This window comes from Drosophila sulfurigaster, chromosome 3 (assembly GCF_023558435.1).
Source record: "Drosophila sulfurigaster albostrigata strain 15112-1811.04 chromosome 3, ASM2355843v2, whole genome shotgun sequence".
Classification (NCBI taxonomy): Eukaryota; Metazoa; Arthropoda; class Insecta; order Diptera; family Drosophilidae; genus Drosophila; species Drosophila sulfurigaster.
Genome location: NC_084883.1, coordinates 24,274,025 through 24,301,148, shown reverse-complemented (window position 1 = coordinate 24,301,148; position 27,124 = coordinate 24,274,025). Strand labels below are relative to the sequence as shown.

Sequence of the window (27,124 nt, the reverse complement as noted above, 5' to 3'; positions counted from 1 at the left end):
AATTGCGATAACTTTTTTGCTGCCTATCGAAATGTCATGTCGCATCGATTTATCGAAAATGGTGAAATTTTTGGGTTATTCACGTGAGTCATGTGTTAAGATTACTTTGTTTTCAAAAATATAAAAACTTCAAATGTGTGGAATATTATTTATTTATTAATTATAAAGAAAACGTGTTTATTTTATTTAAAGCTAAAATTAGACAACAATTTTAAACTGTACATTGAAATAATAACAAAACACAAAAGCGTGAATTTTAATACTGTATGTTTAGAAAATTTTTTTTTATGCTGCATTTATTTTCTAGCCTTATTTGCAGGGTATTTATAGTTAAAAACGTCTGCTTTCCCTTGCCATTAAAAACTAAAGAACTGAGCTATCTGCACTTTTCTTGTTTGTTTGTTGTCCTAATTGGACTGCATAACGACAAAGAAATTGCATAAGACAATGCGATTATTTTGTTTGAATGCCCAAGTCGAATGTTACGCTGCAAAATATACCACAGGGAAATTAGAATGTTCAACTAAATACAATATTTGGGAAATTAAATGTCAGTTAATTGACATTTAAATAAGATTCAAGCTATCAAATTTGCCACCTACATAATATTTTCACTTTTTTTTTAACTTTTTTGCATTTTATCTGACAAGCCGTGAGCAAGAGCGAATTTTTGTTTCATCAATTGGCACGTCGCAGCAAATAAGGTTTAATGACTCGAGCGAATAAATGAAATATTTAAATACCTTCTGTGTAGAGCAATTAAATTAATACATATCATTATAAAATATGGAACAAAAAAAAAGAATAATGGCCATAAAATAATTGCAAGCAAAGAGAATTTGCTGTGAAGTCATGCGACCTCAACTGAAACTGATAAATAAAGTTGAAGCAATAGATAATGAAATTGTATTGAGATATGCAACATGTTGACCTATGATAGTATTTCTTATTATGTAGTATTGCCATGACGTCGTATACTTGATATTGAAATGCTATGCTAAATTTATTGGCGTCACACATGGGAAGCTCGTGGCAAGCGCAGCAATTACATGTTTACATACTTGCAACAATCATAAACGATACACAAACAGACAGAGACAGAGACAACAGCGAAAAGCGCAAAGTCGTTTAATCAGCTCAACAAATAGGAATATTGCCCAGATAAATGTCACCCATAATGTTACCATTGTTGTTGCTGTTGTTGTTGCTTTTGTCGCAGACACATGCTTTTGTGGCACACTCGACACACAGAATCAACAACTTAACTAAAGTCACGTGTAAACATTCGAAAATGCTGTAAATTGGTATTTATTGCAAGTGGAGAAGCAGCAACGCAGCCTCAGCAACAGCGAAACGAAACGAAACTGAGCACACACACACACTCACACACGCACACATTCGAACATTCACACAAAGACGCACGCGAGAGCAAAGTGAATAAAATGTGATAAACAGAAAACGGCGAAAAGTCAACAAAATTGCGAGTTCAACTGAAAAGAAGCAACGAAAATACAAACACAAACACATTTACACACACTCACACTAGCACATGCACACATTGTTATTTGCATGTGGGAGCCGGAATCCAATTAGAATAAAGCTCTCTCAGCGCGCACAGGTTGTGAGAGAGAGCATCGCGAAAGAGAGTGAGAGAACAGCTTTCTGCAGCAAAACGCGGGCTGCTGCATAAAATGACATCACAACAACAACAACAACAAAGACAACAACTCACCAGACCAGACGCGCTGCGCAGTGCGATAACAGCGCACGAGAGCGAATGAGAAAGAGCGAGAAGCAAGGCATGTATGACATCAGCGTGTGCACGATTTGTTAACAGTTAATCGCACGATCGTTAGCTGTGGTTAGGTGGATTGGGGGGGGTGGGGGAAGGGAACTAGTGTTTGCCTGTTGTTGTTCTTGTGCTTTTTTTGTGTGTTGTGTGTTGTTGTGTGTCTTTGTATGATTCGGAAATACTTGAAACTCTGCTTCTGGCTTTGCTGCTGCTCTCCACTTCTTTGATTTGATCGTGCTTTTATTCTCGCTTTTTGTTTTGGGCTTTGCTTCTGTGTTTACATTAAAATCCCCAAAAAAAAAAACTTTATATGCGATATTTACTTATTATTTATTTGTTTAGTATTCGCCCCATTGTTTGGGAACACGTGCCCAAGTCTAGAACGAGCTATTACCAAACTCCTTTAGTGCCTGCATGACAACGACCATAAAGCCAACAACAACAACAGCAACGACAGCAACAACGACACTCATTAAACATTAATTGTCGCTTCATTTGGTCCGCTGAAACGCGTGAAATCTCTTGAGAACCGGTTCGGTTCGCTGGACCGCTTGATGTTTGACTTGCCAAAAAGGCAGCTTAAGCAGCAACAACAACAAGAGAAGCGGAAAAAAAACATAAACCAAACCGCAAATCATACCCCTCACACACACACACGCACTCACACACACACACATGCAAGCACATACACTTGCTCACACAAACGCTTTGCTTAACTGTCGACTCTAATAATTTTTTCGTTATTGATTTATTTCTTTAGCTGCTTTATCAACTCGCAACATTTTACATACATACGTATTATTATTGTTTTTTTTTTTCTATTTCTTTTTTGGTTTTTTCTTGAATTTTTTTTCTATTTATTTATTTTTTGTTCTTTTTTTCACACTTTGTCGCTCTTTTGAATAGTGCGTAACATTTTATTCGATGATTATTCATTTCTGTGCCACATAACTTTCGAAGGAATTTCAAAACAGATTTTTTATTTCATTCCCTATCAATTGTTTTGGCTTTTAGAGCTTTAACTTTAGCTTTGCCGTTGTTTTTGCTATTGGTTGTTGGTTGTTGGCTTTTGGCCAGCTGAGTTGACACCTTAATCACCTGGCCGCGTTTGAAGCTGACAATCTGTGTTGTCTTCGAGCTGTCAAAGCATAAGAATTCACCTTAAATAATGTTGTCTAGTGGCTCTTTAATGATCATCTCTGCCAATGAACACAGAACAGCTGCCTCCGAGCGTTTCCCCAACTCATCTCAACTCAAGATGCGTCATTCAATTTAGTTTGCTTGCAAGAAAAGGATGCTTAAGTTTAGGCATTTGATTCGCAGAAACGGATTTTTATAATTTAGTTAGAAATTTGTGTAGAATACCATTCTTTTATTTAATTTTATATCTGGTATCCAGAGGGTAGAAGGGTATTATTAAGGAGGCATCTCCGAGAGAAGCATCTCCCTATACAGGTTAAACAGCCGTGTCGATAAAGCAATGTCTGTATGAACACCTAAATCAATATACCAAATATAGCGTTTGGTATAATTTTAGTATTTTTGTGGTATATTAATTTGATATATAGTAATGTCTGTATGAACACCTAGATCAAGATACCAAATAGAACCTTTGGTATATTTTTAGTATTTTTGTGGTATATTAATTTGATTTATTTTTAACCGCACTGTTTTGCTTTTACTCAGAATGGGAAGCATGTATTTCACAGTCGAGCATACTCAACTGTAGCTTTCTTACTTATTATTACCCAATCACTACAACTAAATATTACATCGAAATGTAGGTTTGATTGTAAATAAATTAATAATATAAAAAAAGAAATGTAGGTTTCTAAATAATCCATTAAATTATAATACCCTTCAACCCTATGGAGTATCGGGTATTCAAAATGTTTTTGCTTATAATAAATACTTAAAAAGATTATTTGTCTATAATAAATACATAATGAAACAGCTGCAAATCGAATGTTATCAAATAAAAGTTTTCGAATATAATAAAATAAAGAAAAATATACTGTATTTCTAAGATCCCAGAAACTAGGTAAACAGCGTAGCACAAAATATTTCGGTTGTCAAATAAATAAATAAAGAGAACTGAACAAAATATTGAATTGCTGAACTATGTTTAAATATTTTGTAAATATAATTAGTCATTGTCTAATTTCCTTCTTTCTTCGTTCACTACACATATCTATCTTATATCTTCACATATTTCTTCATGTGTACTAAATGGTATTCCTCTTGCGATTAACTAATAAATAATTGCAACTCGTTTATTATCGACATTGATAGTATCATCTCATCTTCATCTTCATCAATTGCCAATAAGCAGCGGAAGATTCCACTCTAAGACAATTTCTTTGGCCTTTGGCTTGACGTATGTCGTTTTTTTCCTGCGTTTTTTTTTTTTCTTTTTTTTTTTTTTGTTGCGAGCTTAGTTCTGGCGTAGACTCCATTTGAGTGGCGTTTGCTCGTTATTCGCTTTTCGTTTTTCGTGTCTAATGTGTTGATTTGCTCAATGAAAGCAATTAAATGAAGAGGGCTGCAAAGTGGCCACGTCTGGAAATTGTCTTGGGTATAGCAGAGATTTTTCAGAATGGGTCTTTAACTCGGGCTAATGATCTCAAGGCAGCATTAAAGCATTGCTTGTTTGCTTGCTTTTGACAACTGTAGTAGAGTCTCTCTTCTGTTCGTAGTTGTGTTGCTTTTGTTGATTAATAATTTATGCATACACACAAATAATTAAAAATCATGAATCTTAACATACAATTTGGCATAGCAAATATTTATTTATTCAATTTATATGAATTATACAAACAAAATGTTTTTTCTTTTCTTATTTTTGTTCTCTTGCAAAGATCGTGTCCCAGCCACAACTACAAAATATACCTCGCAAATGTTTTAAGTGATCGAAGAGTATTTATGAATAATAAGTAAGAAATAATAAGTATTTCTATAATTGATTTTCCATCACAAGTGTTGTACAGGGTATCTACTAGTCATACCCAATGCAAATACTTAATTATATCTCATATTTTGCTGTGGCGTTGTACACAAATGATTATTAAGTACAAGTACTGAATATATTTGGCAGATGATTGTTCTGTTTTGGTCAAGTGTTTGTGCCATAAAAGGCTCAGCAATTGAACAGCAACAACAACAAAAACCACCAAAAATAAAACGAATAATGAAATTATTTGCGATATAATTAAATCGCAATTACTGCACTTAAATCAATTGCTGAATTTCGCAGTGCACAGCTTTAACTAATTAAAAGTTTTTTGTTCTTTGCTGGTTAGCTTATAAAAAACTTTCAGTTCTTGTTCTCAATTTAATTAGTTGACAGCGCTAAAAGGCACAAAACTTTTGTCGCGCCAACTTCAAAAGCAGCTTTTCTAAAGGACTGCAGACCAAAAAGAAAACTGTGGCAAAAAAAATACTGATACAAAGCAAAACAACAAAACATAAAAAAAAAACGAAGTGTACAAGTTCCTCATTAATGGGGCACTTAAAAGTCATGCGCAGGCCAACGCTGCGTATGAGCAATGCGTTGCGGAAGCGTCAGGCGTGGGAGGCGTGGCACACTATGTGGGCGTACCACAATCACGCAGGTGCCACACTCTCACAGAGACCAACCGAGGCACATAATTTATTAGGGGCCTTTGTCAGGGCTGGCGACCAATATTATAATGAAAGCGATCCAAATGTTGCAAGTGTGGGAGGAAGAAAAAAAATACATTTGAAGGTTGACCAACAGTTCAAGAGTTCATCCCTTGACCTGCCCCGCTAGCCAGTTGATCAATGTGCCATTCCATCAATGTCCAAATGACGTTTGCCGAATGTGTTGACCACACTTTCGAATTGTATCCTGCTCCCATTTAATGTGGCTATTAAAGAAGCAAACAAACAGTTTAGAATTTGTTTAGTTCGACTGCTAAGCCAGGAGATAATAAATAAGAATGCTACAGTCGAGTGTGCTTGACTCGCCCACTTTGCATAAAACCATATTCTTAAAATATACCGCAAAAGTACTAAAAGATACCAACGCCTATATTTGATATATATGATAGTATGTTTGACTGTGAGATATATGCTTCTCATTTGCAATACTAAGAATATACCATAAAAATACTAAAAATACCAAATATATTACTAATGCCAAATACTAACTCATAAACATGCCTGCATTTGGTATATCGATATTGTACTACATTAAAAATATACCATAGAGTTAAAAATAAGCCGCATTGTCAGCCAAGGCCACTAAGACCCGATTAAAATAGACGTTTTTGGAATCCTAAATACTTTACTTATTATTATATGTATTAAAAATCACGGCTCTAGCTTTAAAGCAAGTAAGGAAGTGCTCTACTGTGAGATACCCGCTCCCCACTTTCAATAAAACCATATTCTGAAAATATACCGAAAATATACCACATGAATACTAAAATATACTGAATATACTACCAATCCAAATACTAAAGTATAATATATACCTTTATTTGGTATATCGATATTATCCTACATTCAAAATATACCAAAGAGTACAAAATATACCGGATTAATGAAGGCGTTTTTTGTACGCACTAAAAAGCACGCTTTAAAATCTACCTTTAGAATTACACTTACACTATGGGTAGCGGGTATAAAAATATCTTTTGGCAACTGTTAACTGACTTATGTAAAGAATCTGTTAATTGACAAAATGTGCAAGTAACAATGTTAAACGAATTTATCCTAAACTTGAGCTGTTAAAGCGGACAATTAGCCAAAGTTGCTTTAGCTGCAAAATAAACCACAAAAATATAAAAATATACTAAAGCCTATATTTGGTATATCGATATTGTATTACATTAAAAAAGAATACAAAATATGCCGGATTGTCAGACAAGCAAACTAAAAACCGACTGTAGTTATTATTGTACGCACCAAAAATCATTGCTCTAGCTTTAAAATATCATTTTGGCAACTGTTAACTGACTTATGTAAAGAATCTGTTAATTGACAAAATGTTCAAGTAACAATGTTAAATGAATTTAGCCTAAGCCTGAGCTGTTAATCTAATTAAAGCGGACAATTAGCCAAAGTTGCTTTAGCTGTAACGCGTGTGCTAGACCCGAAAAACTTTCCATAACAAATGAACGAATGTTGACATTGTAAAATGCGGACTGCAAAATTGGCGTATTGAGAGATAATGCTCTTACTACCATTATCTCAAATGACGGCAGTTAATATGCCCGCTTTAATCGGATATGCGTAAGGGGTATAACAAAACTCTGTTTGTAGCAATCTAGGAATGTGTATGTGTGTGTGTGTGCGTGGAATTATATTTTTAAGCAGCTTAATGAACCATTTGAAACTTTCACAGCCATCATTATGATGATGTCTGCGATATTTGGCACTCAATGCCACAAGTGGAACCAATGTTTTGTTGTTTGCAAACACCAAACGTTCGGCTAGCGAGAAATGTAAATGACCTACATGCTGATGACACATAATTATGTATACGCTGCCTCAAGTTATGCTATTCGTTTGGTCTATTCTTAGATCTTTAATCGCTGCTGCTGTCGCTGAAAATAGCCAGCGAAGTTATTTGTGTCAATTTCCAGATCGCCGTTTTACCACTCGGCTTGATCGGTCTAGGAAATTGCCTCGCACACACACACACACACACACACACACACACATACCATATACCCTACGATAAAAACGACAATCGCGAAACTTGAAAACCCGTTTGCAACGTTCAAGCAACTGGCCAATGCCATCAAAACACAATTACGAGTACCTTTGAGACACCAAAAAGTCGACCCAAAACGAAACTGCAATAGCGTTGAGGAGGCACACACCAATGATAATGATCTTGCAAAAAAAAACCAAAAAAAACATCACCACAGAGATGAAAAGATGGAAAAGCAACAACAAGAGCAACAAACTGACAGCAAATAACAGAAAACGCGGACAAGTTTTAAGATAACTAACTGATGCCAAATGCTGCCGCGATTTTTCAAGAGCTTACGCACACACACACAAACACGCATACACACACACAGAGTGAGATACCAACGCACACTAAGAGCGTAAGAAGAGCTTCGACTGCTGCACGGGACTCTAAAAATAGCTAGCACTCATTAGAAATGGCTAAAAATAGCCGCAAAAGTTGAAGCGCGTCGTTGCCGCTGCGTTGCGTTCACTCTGAGCAAACACAATACAAATAATGAACAAAAAAAAAAGTAAAATAATAACAAAATGAAAGAGTAAAATAATCGCAATAAACGTTGGAAAAAGAGTAGCGTAGTATAATGTGATAGCTTGCACTCACATAAATATTAATGTTTAGGTAAAGCAACACGAACAAAATGGGTCCAGTGAACTGATTCCTGCTGAGATGTGGGTGTTAAAAGTTTTCTGTTTGAAAGCTGAGAGTTCTTTGTCTGTGACTTAAATATCTTCAGGTTTAATGTGAAGGCATTGATCTTAATGCCAGTTTTATTTAAGGCCAATTCGGCAGTAAAAAGCATTAAAATATCAAAAGGAAGTGTGAGAATTATAATATAAATATAAATAAATGAATTCATTTAATAAAACTAAATATAGAGATACTTAGAAGCCTTCAAGATTGCCCATATGACTCTATAAATTGAAGGAAATGAATTTTAAAGTTAATATAATTTCATTTAACATTCACAATTCTTTAATTTGATAAAAGGTATCAAAAGTAACTATAATTCTCAAAACTTTTCCTGGACCTCACCTCAGATTCTTTGGGTTTAATAACAACTAAGCCTTAAAGATTGCCGATATATCTCTATAAATTAAGCAAACTTTAGTTTAAAGTTAAGAGATGTTCATTTATCATGTACAATTCTTTAATTTTAAGTTAGGATCAAATATTAATATTACAGAACTTTTTTTAATGAATACTTTGTTCATAAATTAGTTTTATATAAAGTTCCTCTTATTCTTGAATTTAAACTTTAGTAAAATTGAATTCTTAAGTCTTTTATCCATCTTATCGTCAGGATAACTTGCACTTCTTTAATTTGAAGTTAGTAACAACGGTTCACTTCTATAATACATTTATTTAGGATCAAATATTAATATTACAGAACTTTTTTTAAAGAAATTCTTTGCTTATAAATTAGTTTTTGATAAATTTTATATTATAAAATAAACGCTTTCTCTTATTCTGGAATTTAAACTCTAGCAAAATTTAATTCTTAAGTCTTTTATCCATTTTAACTACAGGATAACTTGCAGTTGAGCCTAGAGTACTCAAGTAGGCTCAGCTGCTGAACTAGTTTCGTGTGCCAAAGAACAGGTTAAATATTTAGCAAATTCTTCACAGTTGTTCCACTGATTACTTGCCACTCTTAGAGCATTTGGCCATGGCAAAGTCATGAAAATAAGCAGGAAATGTTCATGGGTTATCATTGCAGCGAAAATGTGCAAACAATTTATTCATTCTTCAAGTAATGTGCGGCTCATAACTGCAAGGAACCAGATTCCACCCACGGACGGGTGCGTCAACATAATTTCAAACAATTAAGTTAAATTCCTGTTGGTATTTTGGCAATGTTGACACGGCAAACATTTCGGGGGCGCAAAACATAAAAACAAGAAATAATAAATGAAAAAAAATATATCAAAAATAAAATAACAACGTAAGAGATAAGACCTCGAGGGTGACGAGTGGCAACGAGACCGGACCAGTCCAGACAATACCAAAGCAGAGGCAGCGACAACAGCGGGTGCCAAGGTAAACCAAGTAAATCAAATAGTACAGGTGGGTGGGGAGGGGAGGGGCACAAGCAACAGCAACAGCAACAACTGTAGAACGCCACTTCAAACAGACAACAAACATAGTAGCAAGCAAAAGAGTAAAAGAAACAACAAGCGAAAGAATGAAAGAACACAAATAAAAAAAAAAAAATAAAATAAAAGAGGCAAAAGGCAAGAAACCCAATAACATAAAAGCTAAAGAATTTTTGCGCAAAAAGGATGAAGGCGACTCGAAACAACTGAGGGGGCTGTGCACCAGTATTAGTGAGTATGTGTGTATGTAAGCGATGTGTGTAAGTAGAAAAACCCGCTTACAGCAGCAAAAAAAAAAAACATAATAAAACGCGGCAGCAACACACCAACTGACGACCTTGATAAGTTCCACACATACACACACACACACACCAGCCTGGCACACGCACACGGACAAGCAGTGAACGAAACTGCCCACGATAAAGCAAGGAAGGGGCTGCCCAAGGAGTGCACGAAGGGGCCCGCACACATTTTTCTGTTTACACCAAACGGGGTGCGCAACGAGGGGGAGGGAGAAGGCGCTCGCCGTTTCACACCATAATCGATGCCCACAGAGAGCGAGCCTGAGAGCGCGCGCATGGTGAGTTTTGTGTTCTCGCGCTCGCTCGCTCTCTCTCTCTGTCATCAACAAGTGGCTGCTCCTAGCTCAATTCGATTTTGTTTGTCTGTGTGACGCTCTTTATTTAACAGCCGCAGCAGCAGCAGCAGCGCGTGGTGAGCTTATTGTTTTTGTTGTTTTCCCCCGTTCTTGGTGTAATTGTACTTAATATACATGCTAATACATACCTATAAGTATGTAAGTATGTATGTATGTGAGTACTTATTATCATGCTCTGCGTTTTATTATTGAATTTCTCAAGTCGCTACTGCCTGCTGACGCATTTAAAAGAACGCCAAACAAATGCGACCGCTTGTCTGCCTCTGTTATGGGCAGCTCGCTCTCACTCTCTCTCTCTCTCTATCTCCTATCTCTCTCGCAATCAGCTGGCAAACAGCTTGAAATTCAAATTCAATTAATATTATTTAATAAATTCGCATTCAATATTGACATGACAAATACAGAGGGGACCACATAGAAAAGCAAGTAAATGGAAAACATTTTCAAGAGACTGTTGTAGTGTGTGTATTAAAAAAAAAAAAAACTACAAAAACAACCTTTAAACGATCGTGCAACGTGCATGAAATTATAAAATACAAATCAACGCGGAACCCGCCATACAGAAACCGGCGCTGCACTTGCATCGAACTGCTGCCTGCCACACACAACCGGCTCAGATCAAGCAACAAGCGGACAGACGGACAGCCGGACAGACGGATGGAGCAACGTCTAGTTTGAGTTTTGAACGACAGGCGAACACAAGAGACAACCCATAATTAATCAGACTACAGGCAACACAGCAACAGCAACAGCATTTTACAATTTACAATTTACGTGTACAGCCAACAAATTGCAAATTCCGTGCAGATCCTTTGCAACAATAACAAGAATCGATAACTTGTTTGTCGCCCCATGTTATTTGGGCACTTCGATATCCCATACCATACCCTGTATAACAAGTTATAAGAGAGTATTATAAGATTGTGATAAAACAAACGTTTATTTTGAGGATATCAGCAAGTAAAACAAGTTATCATTGATAATAAAAAGATTTGACAGAGGAAATATAAAATACAGGGTATTTTCCAGTCAATAGTTTCGTCTGATTGATTAGACTTATTAAGTTTTAAGCAATAATACGTTTCCCCAATTCAATACACACCGAAACTTTTACGCAGTGCGAATCTACTGCGATCGAACTGTCCAAATCTATATGTGAAAACAAGTTTTCAAATATCAATTCGCATATTTTTACAAATTATATTAAAGCTCATACATAAAGCCAGAACAATAACAACAACAACAACGAGGTTCAAATAACGACAAATAATAACAACAACAATAGGAACAACCATTTTTTTTCGTCTATGTACTGTGAAAACTCGTTTTGCTTGTAAAACTATTTAACAATTATTATTCCAAATACAAACACAAATGTACTTAGATCTACGGCAACGAGTCTAATGTACTCTAGAATAGATAATACCCCAGCCATAATAGTGAATAGTAAAGTTTTTCTTTGATTTCCAATTTGATTTCTTTATGGAAATCTTATCTATACGATAATAATATTACCCTCATCAACCCATTAATTCTAAAGAAATTATTTATAGATACTTAAGTTTTCAGAACTGTATTAGTTGCAACATAAAACCTCATTTATCCTTATCATTTCGATGGAAACTCCATGAAGAAAATCCGAGTAATGATTCATATTTCGATCATGACTAAATTTCTGTAAGTTTACAATATTTTACAATGTAGCAGTAAAAAACTTAGTATACATAACGGAAGCTTTTATCTCATTGCTCATCATCTTATCACATCATCGATCGCTATTTACATAATCCGCAATCAGCATCAATAATTTCAACAATCGTTAAAAGCCTTGCTAATAAACCATTAGAATACATAAAAAATAGATATCAAATGCCGTGCATAAAAAGAATCTATTATACCATAATTTCACAGTTTGTTTTTGTGATTGATTAGTTCCAGTTTTGTGCAGTGTACGCTAATCAAATGGAAAATTTGTATACTTTTGTGTGCAAATGAATAAATTACAATATGTAATTGGATGTGTTTTGTACTGCTTGAAAAACCCCCAACTAACTTATTATTATTATATCATTTTAAGTATAGTCTAAATAATATTTGCTGTTTGGGTTTTACGTTAAACACAAAATACTTATGCAAATAGATAAAAGTTTCCCCGATATTAACACATCGCAGTGCACAAAAAAAAGCTTTGCTTCAACTATCTCGACTGGACAAAGAGAAAGATCGTGCATAAGAGCACCCACATATATTTCTATGTGTGCGTGTGTGTGTGTGTTTGCATGTGATTAGAATAAATCAGGAGGAGCAACAAGAACAGCAAATGGCCCTGAGAGCAAATTACAATTAGCGAAAGCAAACGAAGTTACTTGTAGATCACCAATACAAGCGCACTTGCTGCTCTCTTTGTGCACACACTCCTGCCTTACATACGCATGTGTGTGAGCGTGAGTGTGTGGGGAAATGTCGTTGATCCACCATTTGGGCAATATGATTCTCGCTTTGCTCTGCTTGTTGTGTGTCTGCTATCAGTCGCCGCTATCCGGCTGCTGCTTGCTGTGTGTATGTGTGTGTGGGGTGGTGGTGGTGAGCTTGTCACTTAATTTGATGTGCGCTGCGGTTATGCTGCAATCAAAGCACAAATACACACACACACACACACACTACAAGAGAGCGTAAAAGCATTGTTGTGTTAGAGGGAAAAGGAGGGGGCGAGATGTGTGCACGGTATGCAAAACAAAACTATTAAAGTGGATAGACAAGTTTGAACCAGCGCCAGGCGTGCTGATAAAGCAGTTTGCGCTGGTCAAGCACACAAATAAAATAGTGTAAAATAGTAAACGAGGATGAGGAGAGTTGCACAAAGAAAGCAAATTGCCACTTGCAACGCGTAACGTGCCACCACCACAACGACATCTACATCGACTTTGGCTCAGCCTAAATATCCATAAAAGAGTCGATAAAAATAACTCAACGTTGCCTGCAATCAATTTTAAAATAGCCAAGAATCCAACCAACTTTGCTATGTATAGACTGGACTTGCAACAAAGCAGGAGAGAAGAACCAAAGAAACTAGTAAAAAAAAGCACTAGGCACTAAAGGCTCAAGGCAGTTTTCAACTTACCGCTGCGCTCCCGCGCCGCACAAGTTCAAGGCCAAGTGGCCACGGCGCCTCCTCTCTTAACGTTCTCCGCTCTCGCAGCGTTTGCTCTCTCTATGTTTGTAATTGTATGTGACTCTCTTTTCAGCGTGTGTGTGTGTGTATGGGAATGCTTTTTTATGCGCAACCGTTTGCATGCAAAAGCAAAAGAACTTTCGTTTTCAAGTACATGAAGCGCCAGCGCCTCCTTTGCCTTCCTAGGTTTCTCCGGGAGGAGGGGAAGCTTGCAGTTTTGTTCTTGTTGTGGCTGTTGTTCTTATTGGTTGTTTTGTTTTGTATGTTTTTTTTGTTAGTGGGTCGCGCGTGGTGAACAAAAACGAACTCGCACTTGTTTATGACACGCGCTGCGCCAACAAAAATTCACAAATTTGTATATGTTATTTACAAGAAGAGCCTGCTGAAGCTGTGCGGGGTTGTTTGGGGGGAGCAGCTTTGTAAATTAATTAACAACACTCAAACCAATACACACACACACGCTCGCATACACACACTCGTAGCCATATCAAGCGAACGCGCGCGCTCCGAGATAAGCAAAGCAATTTATTTGCACTAAAATTTACTTTTTGCACGCCGCTAGAGTAGCGGGGGGGTTTTGGGGGGCGGCACGAGGCGGAAGGCGCTGAATTCACCACTCACACAATCACACTGGAATTCGTTGAACACACGCAATTCCGACGTAAGCGCACGTTTCTGTTACAAATATTGGCCAAACTTGTCAAATTTTGATCACTTTCATGAAAACACATTGGCGATGTGCGCCGTAATTGCAATCAGTTTGTTTAAATATTTTTGTTTAGCAAGTTGATGGAATTTCAAAGAATTTAGAAACAGCCAGAGAGACAACGCAAAACGACGACACCGCGATTACGAGGCGCAACAACAAACAAATGGTGAGCTTAAGCAGGGTGACCGCAACTGCCATTTCAAAATAAACTTTTTTTAACTTGCACAATATACCAAATATACTACAGCAATTATTGTTTTCTTGTTTACTCTTTATTAGGCGCTTAGATCGTTTAGATTTTTAACTTTTAATTTAAAAATTAGCTATTATCCAATATATTTATAATACTTATGTCAAAACGCACAAATTCCTTAAGCAAAAAAAAGTAACGGATTGCTTTTTTGTTCAATTGGAAATATCACTCTGAGCAACAGAGTTGCCAGTAAGTTGCCATAATAGGTGTTGGAAAACATTGAAAGAGGCGCCCAAATAAACATATGATTAAAATGTTTTATTCTTAGCTAAATTTAAACTGGTTTGAGTATTACTTAAAGCATGGGTAAATTCGCCTTTAGTGCACTGAATTCCTTACGATCCAATGGCTTCAAATTTGTACCAGAAAATGGTGATTTGAATTCCACGTCGCGGTGCTTGTTAACCAAAATCTTTTGCTCCGAATAAATCAAATTGATTTGTTGTTCGATTTGTTGCTGATCTGTAAAATACAGTTGTATATTAGCAGAAGTCTGCACAGTGAGCTGTGCTTACCTTTTTTAATTAGTTCAATGGCTTGCGGTCTCTTCATCTTCACAAGCATGCTGCCCACGGTAATCCAAACTTTTGGCTCATCAGACTTTTCAATTACACGCAAAGCTTCTCGATTCTCCTGACGCCTCTTGTCCATTACAGTCAGCTCCTGTTTGTTGGCCAAGATCTTGTCGGCCAACTCCTCCGTCTGAGAAATAATATCAACGCTTCTTACCGCTTCTGTCATGTTCGTGGTTCGCAGCCAATTGCAATGAAATATAAACAAAGTGTCAGGGTGACCAGCGTCGCATAAAATGCAGCATGTTACTGTCAAGACAAGCAGCTGAGCGTTTGTTTGCAAATCTGGCCACCTTTTTCAGACAAACAACGAGCGCGCCAGATTTGAAAGTTTTCTTAATAAACATATTTTTTTTGTAAATTATTTTATCAAAATTTAAAAACTCTTTAACATCCAATTTATTTAAAGTATATAATCGAAATTAAGAATGTCATTTAAAATCAAGTACTTGGTAATATTTAAAGCTTATTTGAGCTGAAATATTAAAGAACTGATGCTCATTTAATGCTTGTAATGAGTCAGATGATTGATCATGTTGTACAGCCACTTGGGCTGATCATGTGGCGCCATGTGGCCAGCATTGCGAACCATAATCTCCACCAAATGCCTGGCGTGCTTCACATAACCAGCGACTTCACCATCGACACGCCAGATTTCTCGAGGAGCCACCTTATATTGCTCGGAGCCAGGGAATTTCAATTGCTTCAGATAGTTGCGAGTCAATGGATAGGCGACAATGATATCGAGTTGTCCGCTATAGATGCACACGGTATAGAAATTGAGCAGTTCGGCAATCCAAGGAGCAACCGTGTCCATTACATCCTTCTTCAAGTGCTCCTCAACTTTGTTCTCCTTATCCAAGTCATGGAAGGGCTGCTTGCCCACATGAATGGCACGACGTGTGGCGCCCGATTGAAGGAATTCTCCCAACTTGGCATCACCCGGGTCAGGATGCGTGTTCAGATAATTGTAGTACCAATTGTAACCAGTCAAATTGCTGAAAAGGGAACCATTTGTCATGTCGCCATTGATGAGCGAATCGAAGACATCAAAAGCGCAATCCATGTCCCGCTTCTCGATGCATTCAGCGCCCTTCTTTTCGGCCTCATGGAACTGCAGCAACCCGTTGTCGTCAATCAATCCCAGCTGATACAAATAGTCACCATACTTCAGCTGATGCAGTGGATCCGACAGCCCATTGCCAATGGCCACGCCCTTGAGTGGAATATAGACACGAGTGTCTATAGCATTCTGCACCTTGTGAATGTGATGAGCCAAAGCTGGCACATATTTGCCGGCATAGGATTCACCGGTGACCCAAAAGCCCGAGGAATTGCCCCAGCCAAACAGCTCGTAGAGCTGCATCATGGCCTCGTGCAGATTGCGTCCGACATCGCGTTCATTGGTCGCATATCCTTTATCATTGTCGGTGAAACTGAAGCCAGTGCCCACAGGATTATCAATGTAGATCAAATTGTGGGTCTTGCTCCATGTGTAGTTGCGCTTCTGCAGTTTGCCCTGGCCATCTAGCTCCAGTGGACCATTCTCGGTGAGCAGGCCGAAGAGCGAAGAGGCGCCTGGTCCACCTTGTAGCCACAGGACAACGGGTGCATAGTCGGGATCGGTTTCGGAGGGGAAATACCAGAAGAACATGTTCGAGTTGTAGGCCTTATCAACGGTCAAATATCCAGCATAACTTTCAACGCCATGGAATTGCGAACCCGTGACACGAGCCAACGATTGCACCTGCTCCATGGGCACCGATTTGTTGGCGATGAGGGGCGTGAGGAAGAGCGGCTTGCCGGGATCAACGCCATCATCGTAGAACTTGAAGCGTGGATACGGGTTGACAAAGCTCCGTCTATAGGGTTTATCAGCAGCGTCAGCGATGTTAACTATGCAGACAGCGGCTGCTATAATTAAAACCGCACAATGATTTGCGCTTTTCATTGTCTTAGTTGCAGCTGTAGGGCGTTTATTTTTTTTATTTAATTTGTATGCATGATAATCTGTTATCTGGCAATATGATTCACACTTACCCTTTCTTTGCAATATATGCGATTGCTGCACTTTATCAACTTTTGCTTGCGGCAGCAAAAACTACTCTGAGCCGGCGAAATAAATAAATGATGTTGCAATCTGTGCCGACAACAACAAATGCGTTTTAAAATGAGTTTTATGTGACCGTTGGCTGTAGCTCAAAATACCAGATGGTGTTTAGTATTTATTTATATGTGACAGCCACTGCTTTGGTACTAAAAATACTTGCGCACATTCAAATTTAAAATTCACCTGACGGGTATTTTATAGTTACATGACTGTTGTAATATTAAAACTACTTACAGATATATTAAAATTTGTAATTCTACCACTACAAATTTGTACTAACAATAATTAAATTCAACTATTCATTTAAATATTTTTAAATATACACAATTTCTTTAAATATTTAGATCACTATACTACTACTATGTCTGTACGAATTTGCTTATATTATTATATGGTCATTAATTCATTACAAATTTTTATTATTTTATTTTGCTTAGTAAACGTTTTTTGACTTAAAATTTAAATAAAAACTGTAACGTTTTTAAAACCTCGTGTAAATACGTTATAGTTGTAAAGCTGTTATATTTTAGTATATTTGTAAAAATAAATACCAATATTTGCAGATTGTGGTCACGTTGCAAGAATTGAAATGAAACCGATTTGCAACAAAATTAAAAGGAATTCCAAATAGATAAGCGCTTGCTTTGGGTAATTTACCCAACAGTGGCTAGCAATAACAACAATATTAAGTAACTGTGACAACTACAAGATTAACACGTATCAGCCAAACTATTATTACCGAGCAGAGAGCCGCTCAACAATGCTGTCACCTTCAATTGCCGGCTAACAGATAATGAGTCATATCGACAGCGACGCCAAAATGGAATTACGCTGCTTTCGCTTTTGTTGTGGCCCCAAAACGGAATTTAAGGCATTCCAGTGTAGGCAGCCGAAAGTATTGGACGCGCCAGCTCTCTCAACGCCCAGTAATTAATTGTTATTATTATCGCAATGTTCGATTTCAATTTGGAATTTGCGCGTGGCGGCGCCACCTTCACCACCGAACTGTTCCAGCTGCTCTCAGCTGGCGGCGTCAGCAAGAACATCGTCTTCTCGCCCTTCTCCATCCAGACGTGCATCGCTTTGGCCTTTGCCGGTGCCCAAGGCGAGACTGCCGATGAAATCGCCACAGGATTGCGTTTCGTTTCCAATTTCCCACCAGAGGTGGCGCAAACCTTCCAGTTTGTGCTGGAAAAGTACCGCAACAGTAACCTGCTTAAGATTGCCAACAAACTGTACGTACAGGAAGGCAAACAGTTGAAGGCCAGTTACGAGCAGTCCATCAAGGAGCAGTATAACTCTGAGGCAGAGTCCATTAACTTTGCGCTAAGCGATGCCGCAGCTCAGTCCATCAATGCTTGGGTTAATGCCAAGACAGAGGGTAAGATTACGGAGCTGGTGACGCCCGATGCCTTCAGTGACAACACACGTTTGGTCCTCTTGAATGCGCTGCACTTCAAGGGCAGCTGGGCGAACAAGTTCCTCGAGGAGCGCACTGAGGAGGATGACTTCTGGGTTGGTGCAGAGGAGACCGTCAAGGTACCATACATGAATCAGAAGGCCAAATTCGGCTATGGTTTCTTCGAGGATCTGGGCTGCACTGCCATTGACATGCCCTACAAGGATTCGGATCTCTCGATGTTTGTGCTGTTGCCACAGGAGCGTGAGGGTCTTAAGGATCTCGCCGAGAAGCTGAAGAGCGTAAATTTGGTGGATTTGGCTGATAAACTGGTCGTCGAGGAAGTGCATGTGAAGTTCCCCAAATTTAAGGTGGATTACTCCATCGAACTGGCCGATAAGCTGAAACAGGTGAGTTCCATTTCCATTTATTGACACGTCGCTATCTTTGGACTACGTTGCAAAGAAGTATTTATTAGGTTGTTATCGCGAGGGTACGAAAGTACTTTCATTTTAGTGTAGCAACTATTTCAGTGGCTTATCGCTGTCGACGTTCTGTTTGATAAAGTGTCGAGTATCGTAAATATTCGATGCAGTTCATCATTGTGCGGTTTCGGCGTCGTGCTTCAGATCATGTATCAGTAGCCGCAGTTATATAACAAAATATAAAGTCACTTGTGGTGACTTATCTACATAACTGCTTTGCTTACAATGCTAATATCTTATCGAGTACATCCTCTTTAGCTTTTCAGTCGAGTGACCTCATCAATAACATTGTTAAATCATTGTTTATTTTTAAAATATGTATATGCAAACAATTGTTTATTGTTAATGTTGAAGTGTGTATTTCAACTTGGTGGCAATTGGAAATTTATAGCAAACGAGTTAAAACACCTCTGCAATCTCTATAAATGATTATTTCCTTTAAATAGCCATTGCTGTCTGTTTAATTAAAAAGTTAGATGTTGAAGAATATAAAAGCTGTCAATGTTCCTTTGATTATTACTATTAGTTGAACTAGGGTGCTAAAGTTTAGCACCAACAAAAATAACCGTAACGCATACAATGCCCTAAAATTTGATGAAACTCAGTTCATAATTTAAGAATATATTTTCTTTAAGAGTATCCCGAAGTCAAGCCAGCCTAACCATTTTCTTTTCGTTTACCTGCTAGCTCGGCATCTCAAAAATGTTTGACGAGGGCGCGGAATTCAACAACCTGCTGGAATCACCCGAGGGTGTGTACGTCTCGAAGGTGCTGCACAAAGCCACAATTGAGGTCAACGAGGAGGGCACTGAGGCAGCGGCTGCCACTGGCATGATCATGATGACGCGCATGATGACTTTTCCACTGCAGTTCCAGGCAGATCGTCCCTTCCTCTACGTGATCTGGAACAAGAAGAACATTCTGTTCGCTGGTGCTTTTGTTAATGCACCAGATGCTTAAGCACGCACTCACTCATTTATTTGTTAAATTTTTAAATTTTGAAAAACATTTTATTTTATTTAACGCATTTTTTATTAAATAAATAACGTATATACGTCGCACCATAATTTGCAGTTGTTTTTTCTATTTATGGGCAGCACTGCAAAGAAATCAATTTTAAATCAACGCGCCTCTTTACAGGCCCCCTGGAAATTTATCGAAATTTCGAGGGAAGTGTAGACAGTTGCAAATTATCGGGAGTACATTTTGTGGGCTTCAAAATTTTACGTAGATACAATTATTAAATATAACTGTTTTAACATAACTCTTTTATATATAAATTCTCAATTTAAAATAAGATTTACTATAATTTTTAGGTGCAAAAACATCGATGTTTTAAAAAATTGTAAAAGCATCGATAATTCGTTGGTATAATCGATGAGTCTCCACCTCTAGTTTGCAAAAAGAAAACAATTTGTCGACATATATATAAACGCAATATATATATATAAATAGAGAATGCGGGCTGAACAATAAACAGTCATGTGGCAATAAGAAGGAATACAGATTAAAGCAATGTCACTGCGTGCACTCCGCAAACGGGACAACATACCATCAACAGCAAACAATAGCTCAAAAACAACACTCTACAAGAAGGCCAACAACACGACGCCAAGCATAACGTTAACAACTCCGTCACCGTCACCCCGCCAGTCATTGGTAAAGTCTTTGTCTACCATCAGCAGCAGCAGCACACAGAAGCTAATACGTCAACGCAAGCTACTAGGTCGTGCCACACATTCCAATCCGGATCTAACGCAATTCCAACTCCAACGGGGCAACTTCAGGGCTGACAACCTGTTGCGTAGCAAGTCGCAGGGTGATGTTAGCACTGTAGCCCTGGCTGGCAAAACAATACGCACGCTTACGGCAGCCAACGCCAAATCCGAGGTGTGTCTGCAGAGCATCAGTTCGCACAGCTACGAACCAACAACGACGACGACAACGATCAGGAATAATAACAACAAAATGCTGAGCGGAGCGCGTTCGCATCGCGACCTATCTGGTGATCATCATCTGGATTCGGAGGACGGCAGCACGCCACGTCGTATGAGCGAATGCAGCATGGGCTACAGTCAGGCAAGTGGACCTGGAGCCTACTCCAGGCGACGCTCTAGCTCCATGTTCGCTAGCCAGATGTCGTTGGGCGGCGGCGCAGCACCTGTTGATCCCAATGCGCCGCTGCGTGTACCCATCATTGGCTATGAGGTGATGGAGGAACGGGCTCGCTTCACCGTGTATAAGTTGCGCGTGGAGAATCCCGATACCAATGACTGTTGGCTGGTGATGAGACGCTACACGGACTTTGTACGTCTCAATGGCAAGCTGAAGCAGGCGTTTCCACATCTCAACTTAATGCTGCCACGCAAGAAGCTCTTTGGTGACAATTTCAATGCTGTATTCCTGGACAATCGTGTGCAGGGACTGCAAATGTTTGTCAACTCCATCATGATGAAGGAACCATTGCGTAAATCGAAATTGGTGCGCGAGTTCTTTTGCTTGGACGAGCCGCCTTCGTACTCCGAATCCATGGAGGAATGTCGTGTAGGTTGCAAAATAAATGGAAGTTAGAATGGTATTTCTATATAATTGTCATCTTTTTCCAGGCAATATTTGAGGCTCAGGAGGAGACAATAGCCCATTTGAAGCTGCAGATACAGAGCAAGAACGATCTCATACTTGGTTTGCAGCAGAAGCTGCGCGAGGAAATGATCGAGAAGGAGCAACTGCGTGAGGATTTGAAGTGAGTATAAGCAGCTTAGGTACTATCGGTGATTGTGACTACCGATAGTAAACGAACGCATCTTTGAAAGTTTGCCGAATTAACAATTAATTATAAATATTGTCAATAAGCATCAAAAACTCTGCTCAACAACGTAACTATTTTAAATTCCCATAGTTTACTTTTTTTAGTATTGTTTACAAACAATCGTTTATTACCGATAGTACCATCGATAGTACTAAGACATCTCATTACATATTTGTTTATCTCTGTGGTTTTGCAGAAATATCAACCTGAATTGCTCACACTGCTCCTCGGCAAATGACAGCACTTCGCTAAAATAGTTGACAGCAGGACGGAGCTACAAACCACAAGAATTCTACAAAAGTGCGTGTGTGTACAATATTATGCTGAGCATAACTCTACGCACTCGCACACAAAGCGCATATCACATACAATATATCTCCAACAATGAAAGATGGAACTAACAACAACATATCAGGCGCTAGCAAAAAGGCTCATTTACAACAGTGCTTTAGTATTCAGTCGATAATAAGCCCAAAAGAGATACAAATATTTTTTATATATACATATATGAAAGCGAGATTTTACTCGTCAGATATTTAGCAATTAGCACAATACAATTTACAAAATAATAAAGTCTACAATTAATAATAGGATTACGCACTAAAAATCTTATCGCAAGCAAATGAATCACGTTCAAAGACTCGTCATCGCTGGCGGACGTGCATAGGCCTTGGGTATGAAGCCATATTTGCGGGTCTTAGGTGCATATGCCCACAACCAACCATCGACTGTTTGATTGTTAAGATCCGCATAGATCCAATCGCCACGACGAACGGACAGATCATCGGGAGCCTGCGCCTTGTAATCATAGAGCATCACCAACTCTGTACCATGATAACGCAAATCATCGGTGCCAATGCCAAGTTGTTGCTGCTGTTGTTGTTGCTGCTGCTGCTGCTGTTGTTGCTGTGCCTGTTGTCCAGCCTGTTGCTGCAGTATGCTCTCCATGGCATTGAGACCGCCACCTGTTAGTGTGGCATGATGTTGCATGTTGCTTTCGTTTAAAGGCGCCGCTGCTGACGTTGCCTTCTGCTGTTGCAGCACACGCACACTGTCGGCGGGATAGATGAAATTGGCTGGCACGAAGCCTTCCTGACCATCGCTGCGCATGATCCAAAACCAATCGGGATCTTCACGATTCAACACAGTGACAAATTCGCCACGTTCCACTGACAAATCGTTCTCATCGCGTGCAATAAATGTGTAGAGCACAATGCAACGACCCGATGGCTCCTTGATGAATGCCGTGCACTCGGCCACCAGCAGATTGTTCTCTAGATTTGTGCCTGGTGCAGTGGCAACCACTGTGATTGGTTCATCGCAGAGCACATCGAGTTTGTTGTCGACACCAACACCACCAGCCAGCAATGGTTGATTCTCATCGTGCGGCTGCTCGGGACACTGTTCGCGTGGCAGTTTCTTTTTGATGGCCAATTCTGCCAGCTGTGTGTTGTACGGAGCGCAGTAGGAGAAGGGTATGAAGCCCTCTTGGCGTGAATCTTGCCCTATAACATAAACCCAATCGTTTTCGCGATATAATATGTTAACTAATTGGCCACGCTTCACTTCCAGTTCGTCATCCACACAAGGAGTAAAGTCGTGCAGCACAACCATTTTGGAATCGGGACTGTTGATTATTATTATTATTATTATTATTATTATTGTGATGTTAAATTATTATTTTACTTGCCTCAATCCATGCTCCTTCTCAATGCCCACACGCACCAGAGTCTCAATGCTGGAGGAGCCTGTAATGCGTCCCATGCCCACAGGCGCCAGATCACGCTCAATGTTGGCATTTGTGGCTGAGGAGGAGAAAAAAAAACAAGTTCGTTGTTCAACTCTTTTGTTCTCTGTAAACTTGATGTTGCACATGCGCACCTTTCTTTTTATCGCGACGCATGCGCACTGGACACAAAAATGCCATTTTAGAAACTTTTAACAAATCAAATTTACAGTTATTAATTTAATGCACTTTTTAATAAACAATTTGTAGTTTTTTCGTTATGTTTATATTCCCATTGGAAAATACATTTGCAGGTGAGTTCGATTAACTGCGCATCTATCGAGCTGTAATCGTTATTGACCTGCCGCCACAATTAATCGAGAGCGCTTCAAAACAGATATTTGCTGTGTTTTGATTTGTTGGTATTTTGTCATTGCTGCTTGTTTTTTTAATTTATTGCTACGTATCGCTGTGCCATCAAGCGTGTAAGTATTGGAAAGTATTATTTGAATTGCGCATCATATTTATGTTAATATTAATAATAATTAGAGGTACATATTAAATAGTAATTAGAGACCTTCCAAGAGCGCACACCTTGAGGCAGGTTCATTGCAATTGCCCGTTAGTCAACAGTTTAAGTAATTACTAAACTGCTGTAATAATCGTGATATGGATCTAGACTTAACTTTGGCACACCTTCCGCTTAGTTCGCCACATTTCCGTCGAGAAATTGCCAACAAACAAACAAAGCAAGAAAGTCAGGAAGTTTCAGGAAATTAGCTGACGCATCGTTGACTTTTGTGCAGGACAAAAGAGAGTTTCAAGGTTGTTCATGTGTATGCAAGGCAGCACGTCATCTCTTACATTTGTATTTGTACTTGTACTTGCAACAGCATCCCATTAAAAACGGGCAATGTACTATTTTGGTGCCAAGGATAATGCTGTTTGCATGCCATTTTCGATTATTGTTGCACTTCCCAGGAATGTCGAAGCGAAAGTATAAAGTACACACAACTAACAAACTGACCTACACAGCAGCCCATTCCTTAGCCCAGTCCTCCCCGAAAAGTCCTCTAAACGAGTTCGTTTTCATTGCCAAAAAAGAAACGAAAAGTAACTGCGCATTACCATTTGAGTGTTGCAGCTGGCGATTATATATAATATATATGTATATGTATTGGGCATGCTATGTTCATGCCACCCCCTAAATGAACACTTTGTCTCGCACTCGTCTCGCTGTTGACTTTTGCTTACTACGCAGTTGATTTTACATCCCGCTGTTCCAGCTCATCAGCCCATCGCCACCCCAAAATAAAAGTAGCCACCATTAATTCCCATGCCCTATCCCAAGCATAAAAACTGAGAGCGCTTCTCTTCCCCAAGCGACGAGAGGAGAATCGATAGAAAGGCGTCTGCGCTCTTGCTTCACACGTGGAAACCATTCACTAAAAATCACACAATGAAGATGGGGTTGATGTTGGACCACACAGATGCTGTTGCTGTTGCTTCTGCTCCTGCTGCTGATGTTGCCACTGCCACTGCCTCAATTCAAGCAAGGAGCAGACACAGTTGAACCAGTTTGGGATAGGGAAAGGAAACATCAAGCTAGAACGCGACTGCTTAAGTGGGTCAGTTATTTTTGGAGTCACGCATATTTATTTATGGCTCTTAGCTAGAGTCGAGCCCTTGCAGTTGTTTGGTTTGCTTTGGTCTCTTGTATAACTCATAATGGACTCGTGTCATCCTGGGATTGGGTTTCACTCAAGGTGCTGTAATAAAACTGTCAGCGGCATTGCCGTTTCCCATGAATTCTAAAGTTACAACATCTACACGACGTGAACATTCACGTCATTCACATCCATTTCATCGGAAATTCACCTCATATCTACATACTGTATAGTATAGTGTGAGCAATAGTCGTAAATCGATTTGCGGTGCTTTCAATTTTCATGAATGGCATTTCAATTTCCCGATGCAACGGCCGACAAAGAAAAAAAAAACTATTTGACAGCTCAATTTTGACGAACATTCCCAAAATGAGTAACCTCTATAAATTAACTTTTAGGTGCTCTACATTTTCTGTAATGATTCATAAAGACTCTTTCTATTAAGCAAGAGTTATTATTTAAAATATGTTAAAATATATTATCAATAAGAAATTCCAACACATTTTATTTATGCGATTTGCATAATAATAGATTTTTTAAGTCAACACAATTTATAAATTTTTTCTAACTTTGAACTTTTTGACAGTTATTTTAATTTAAATTTTAAATGTTATTTTTAGATAATATAGATTTCCCAATAATGATTTAGAATATTTTCAAATATATGCAAATTATCAATACAGAATTACAAATTTTGTAAATAATTCCAATTTATATGTATTTTATATTTTAAAATATCTGAAAATTATCTATATAGAATTGCTACACATTTTATTTAAAAGATTTGGATAAAAATTTCATAAATAATTCAAAATTTATAAATTTTCCTAACTTTACATTTTAACGAACATTTTCAATGTGTTTTTTTTAATGATATAGATTTTCAGTAATGATTTATAAAGACTCTCTCTATTAAGCAATAATTAATATTTGAAATATTCAGGTTCTTCATACATTTGATCAATAAAGAATTCCAACACATTTTATATATGAGATTAGCATAATAATAAATGATTTTTTAAGTAAGCACAATTTATCAATTTTTTCTAACTTTGAACTTTTTGACAGTTAAATTTTAATTTTAATGTTAAATGTTATTTTTAGATGATATAGATTTTCCAATAATGATTTATAAAGCAAGCGTTAATATTTCAATATATCTGAAAATTATCAATGTAGAATAGCTACACATTTTATTTAAAATATCTGCATACAAATTTTTGCAAATAATCCTAATTTATTTATCTTAACTTTGTCAGTTAAATTTTGACGAACGTTTTAAATGTTTTCAAATGTGTATGTTTTTTTTTTTGAATAATGACTTTAAAAAAACTCTCTCTATTGAGTAAAAGTAATTGCTGCACATTTTGTTTAATAATAAATAATTTGGTAAACAATTCCAGTTTGTCAATTTATACAATTTTAATGAACAATAAAAATTTAGTTTTTAGGTTCTATAGATTTTCAATAAAGACTCGGTCTACTAAACAATAGTCAGAGCTATAAAATATCTGCAAATCTAAACACTGCCAGCATGATAGCTCATTGTATTATCAACAAACATTTTTATAATATTTGCATAATACAAATTTGTATAAAAATTTAAAAAGTTTTAAATATTACCTAAAATATAAATTTGATTTTAAACCTATTTTAAAGTTTTCTAAAAATTTATTTTATGATGCTAAATATTTTTTCAGTAATGCCAATAAAGATTCTCTCTATAAACTTTATAGTATGTATAAAGGGAAATATTTGCAAATCAAAACATTAGCAAAATGAAAACTCATTTTATGGTCATTTTATAAATAATCAAAAATGTTCTATTTTGTATAAATTCAGAATTTATTCTAAAAGGTATTCATTGAGCGTTGCACACATGGATTTGTAACCGTAACTTTCTCTTGATATGGTGCCAACAAAATTTTAAAATCCATAAAAATTGTGCTATTATTAG

General features: G+C 37.8%; 6 protein-coding genes across 8 annotated transcripts in view; 2 read left to right on the top strand and 4 right to left on the bottom strand.

Annotated features, from left to right (window-relative positions):
- The window catches only part of LOC133840550 (myocyte-specific enhancer factor 2), a 63,344-nt gene extending 49,066 nt beyond the window's left edge, over positions 1–14,278 (bottom strand). The window contains exon 1 of one of the 2 annotated variants that reach the window (XM_062272442.1): positions 13,387–14,278. The gene's annotated coding sequence lies outside the window, so the exon portion shown is untranslated. The remainder of the gene's footprint in view (positions 1–13,386) is intronic. The other variant, XM_062272440.1, reaches the window with a different exon arrangement.
- A 364-nt stretch (positions 14,279–14,642) lies between these two features.
- LOC133840560 (p53 and DNA damage-regulated protein 1) lies at positions 14,643–15,203 on the bottom strand. 2 transcript variants are annotated; one of them, XM_062272458.1, is made up of 3 exons: positions 15,129–15,203; positions 14,915–15,062; positions 14,643–14,861 (listed from the first exon to the last, which is right to left on the bottom strand). In XM_062272458.1, the coding sequence occupies exons 1-3, from the start codon at positions 15,138–15,140 to the stop codon at positions 14,695–14,697; spliced, it is 327 nt and encodes a 108-aa protein (XP_062128442.1). In that variant the 5' UTR covers positions 15,141–15,203; the 3' UTR covers positions 14,643–14,694. The 2 variants fall into 2 exon arrangements, with proteins under 2 accessions (XP_062128442.1, XP_062128441.1); XM_062272457.1 differs by having other exon boundaries at positions 14,915–15,188.
- Positions 15,204–15,346: 143 nt separating this feature from the next.
- On the bottom strand, positions 15,347–17,131 carry LOC133840554 (venom serine carboxypeptidase-like). Its single transcript, XM_062272446.1, has 2 exons — positions 17,012–17,131; positions 15,347–16,936 (listed from the first exon to the last, which is right to left on the bottom strand). Exon 2 carries the CDS (start codon positions 16,920–16,922, stop codon positions 15,474–15,476), a length of 1,449 nt encoding a protein of 482 aa, XP_062128430.1. The 5' UTR covers positions 16,923–16,936; positions 17,012–17,131; the 3' UTR covers positions 15,347–15,473.
- Positions 17,132–17,919: 788 nt separating this feature from the next.
- LOC133840558 (serine protease inhibitor 42Dd) lies at positions 17,920–20,032 on the top strand. The gene is made up of 2 exons (XM_062272453.1): positions 17,920–18,890; positions 19,653–20,032. Exons 1-2 carry the CDS (start codon positions 18,033–18,035, stop codon positions 19,923–19,925), a joined length of 1,131 nt encoding a protein of 376 aa, XP_062128437.1. The 5' UTR covers positions 17,920–18,032; the 3' UTR covers positions 19,926–20,032.
- A 266-nt stretch (positions 20,033–20,298) lies between these two features.
- On the top strand, positions 20,299–22,367 carry LOC133840556 (uncharacterized). Its single transcript, XM_062272451.1, has 3 exons — positions 20,299–21,509; positions 21,572–21,708; positions 21,971–22,367. The coding sequence occupies exons 1-3, from the start codon at positions 20,481–20,483 to the stop codon at positions 22,029–22,031; spliced, it is 1,227 nt and encodes a 408-aa protein (XP_062128435.1). The 5' UTR covers positions 20,299–20,480; the 3' UTR covers positions 22,032–22,367.
- LOC133840562 (SH3 domain-containing protein Dlish) lies at positions 22,090–23,861 on the bottom strand. The gene is made up of 3 exons (XM_062272459.1): positions 23,656–23,861; positions 23,465–23,579; positions 22,090–23,401 (listed from the first exon to the last, which is right to left on the bottom strand). The coding sequence occupies exons 1-3, from the start codon at positions 23,699–23,701 to the stop codon at positions 22,408–22,410; spliced, it is 1,155 nt and encodes a 384-aa protein (XP_062128443.1). The 5' UTR covers positions 23,702–23,861; the 3' UTR covers positions 22,090–22,407.
- Between the last annotated feature and the right edge of the window lie 3,263 nt (positions 23,862–27,124).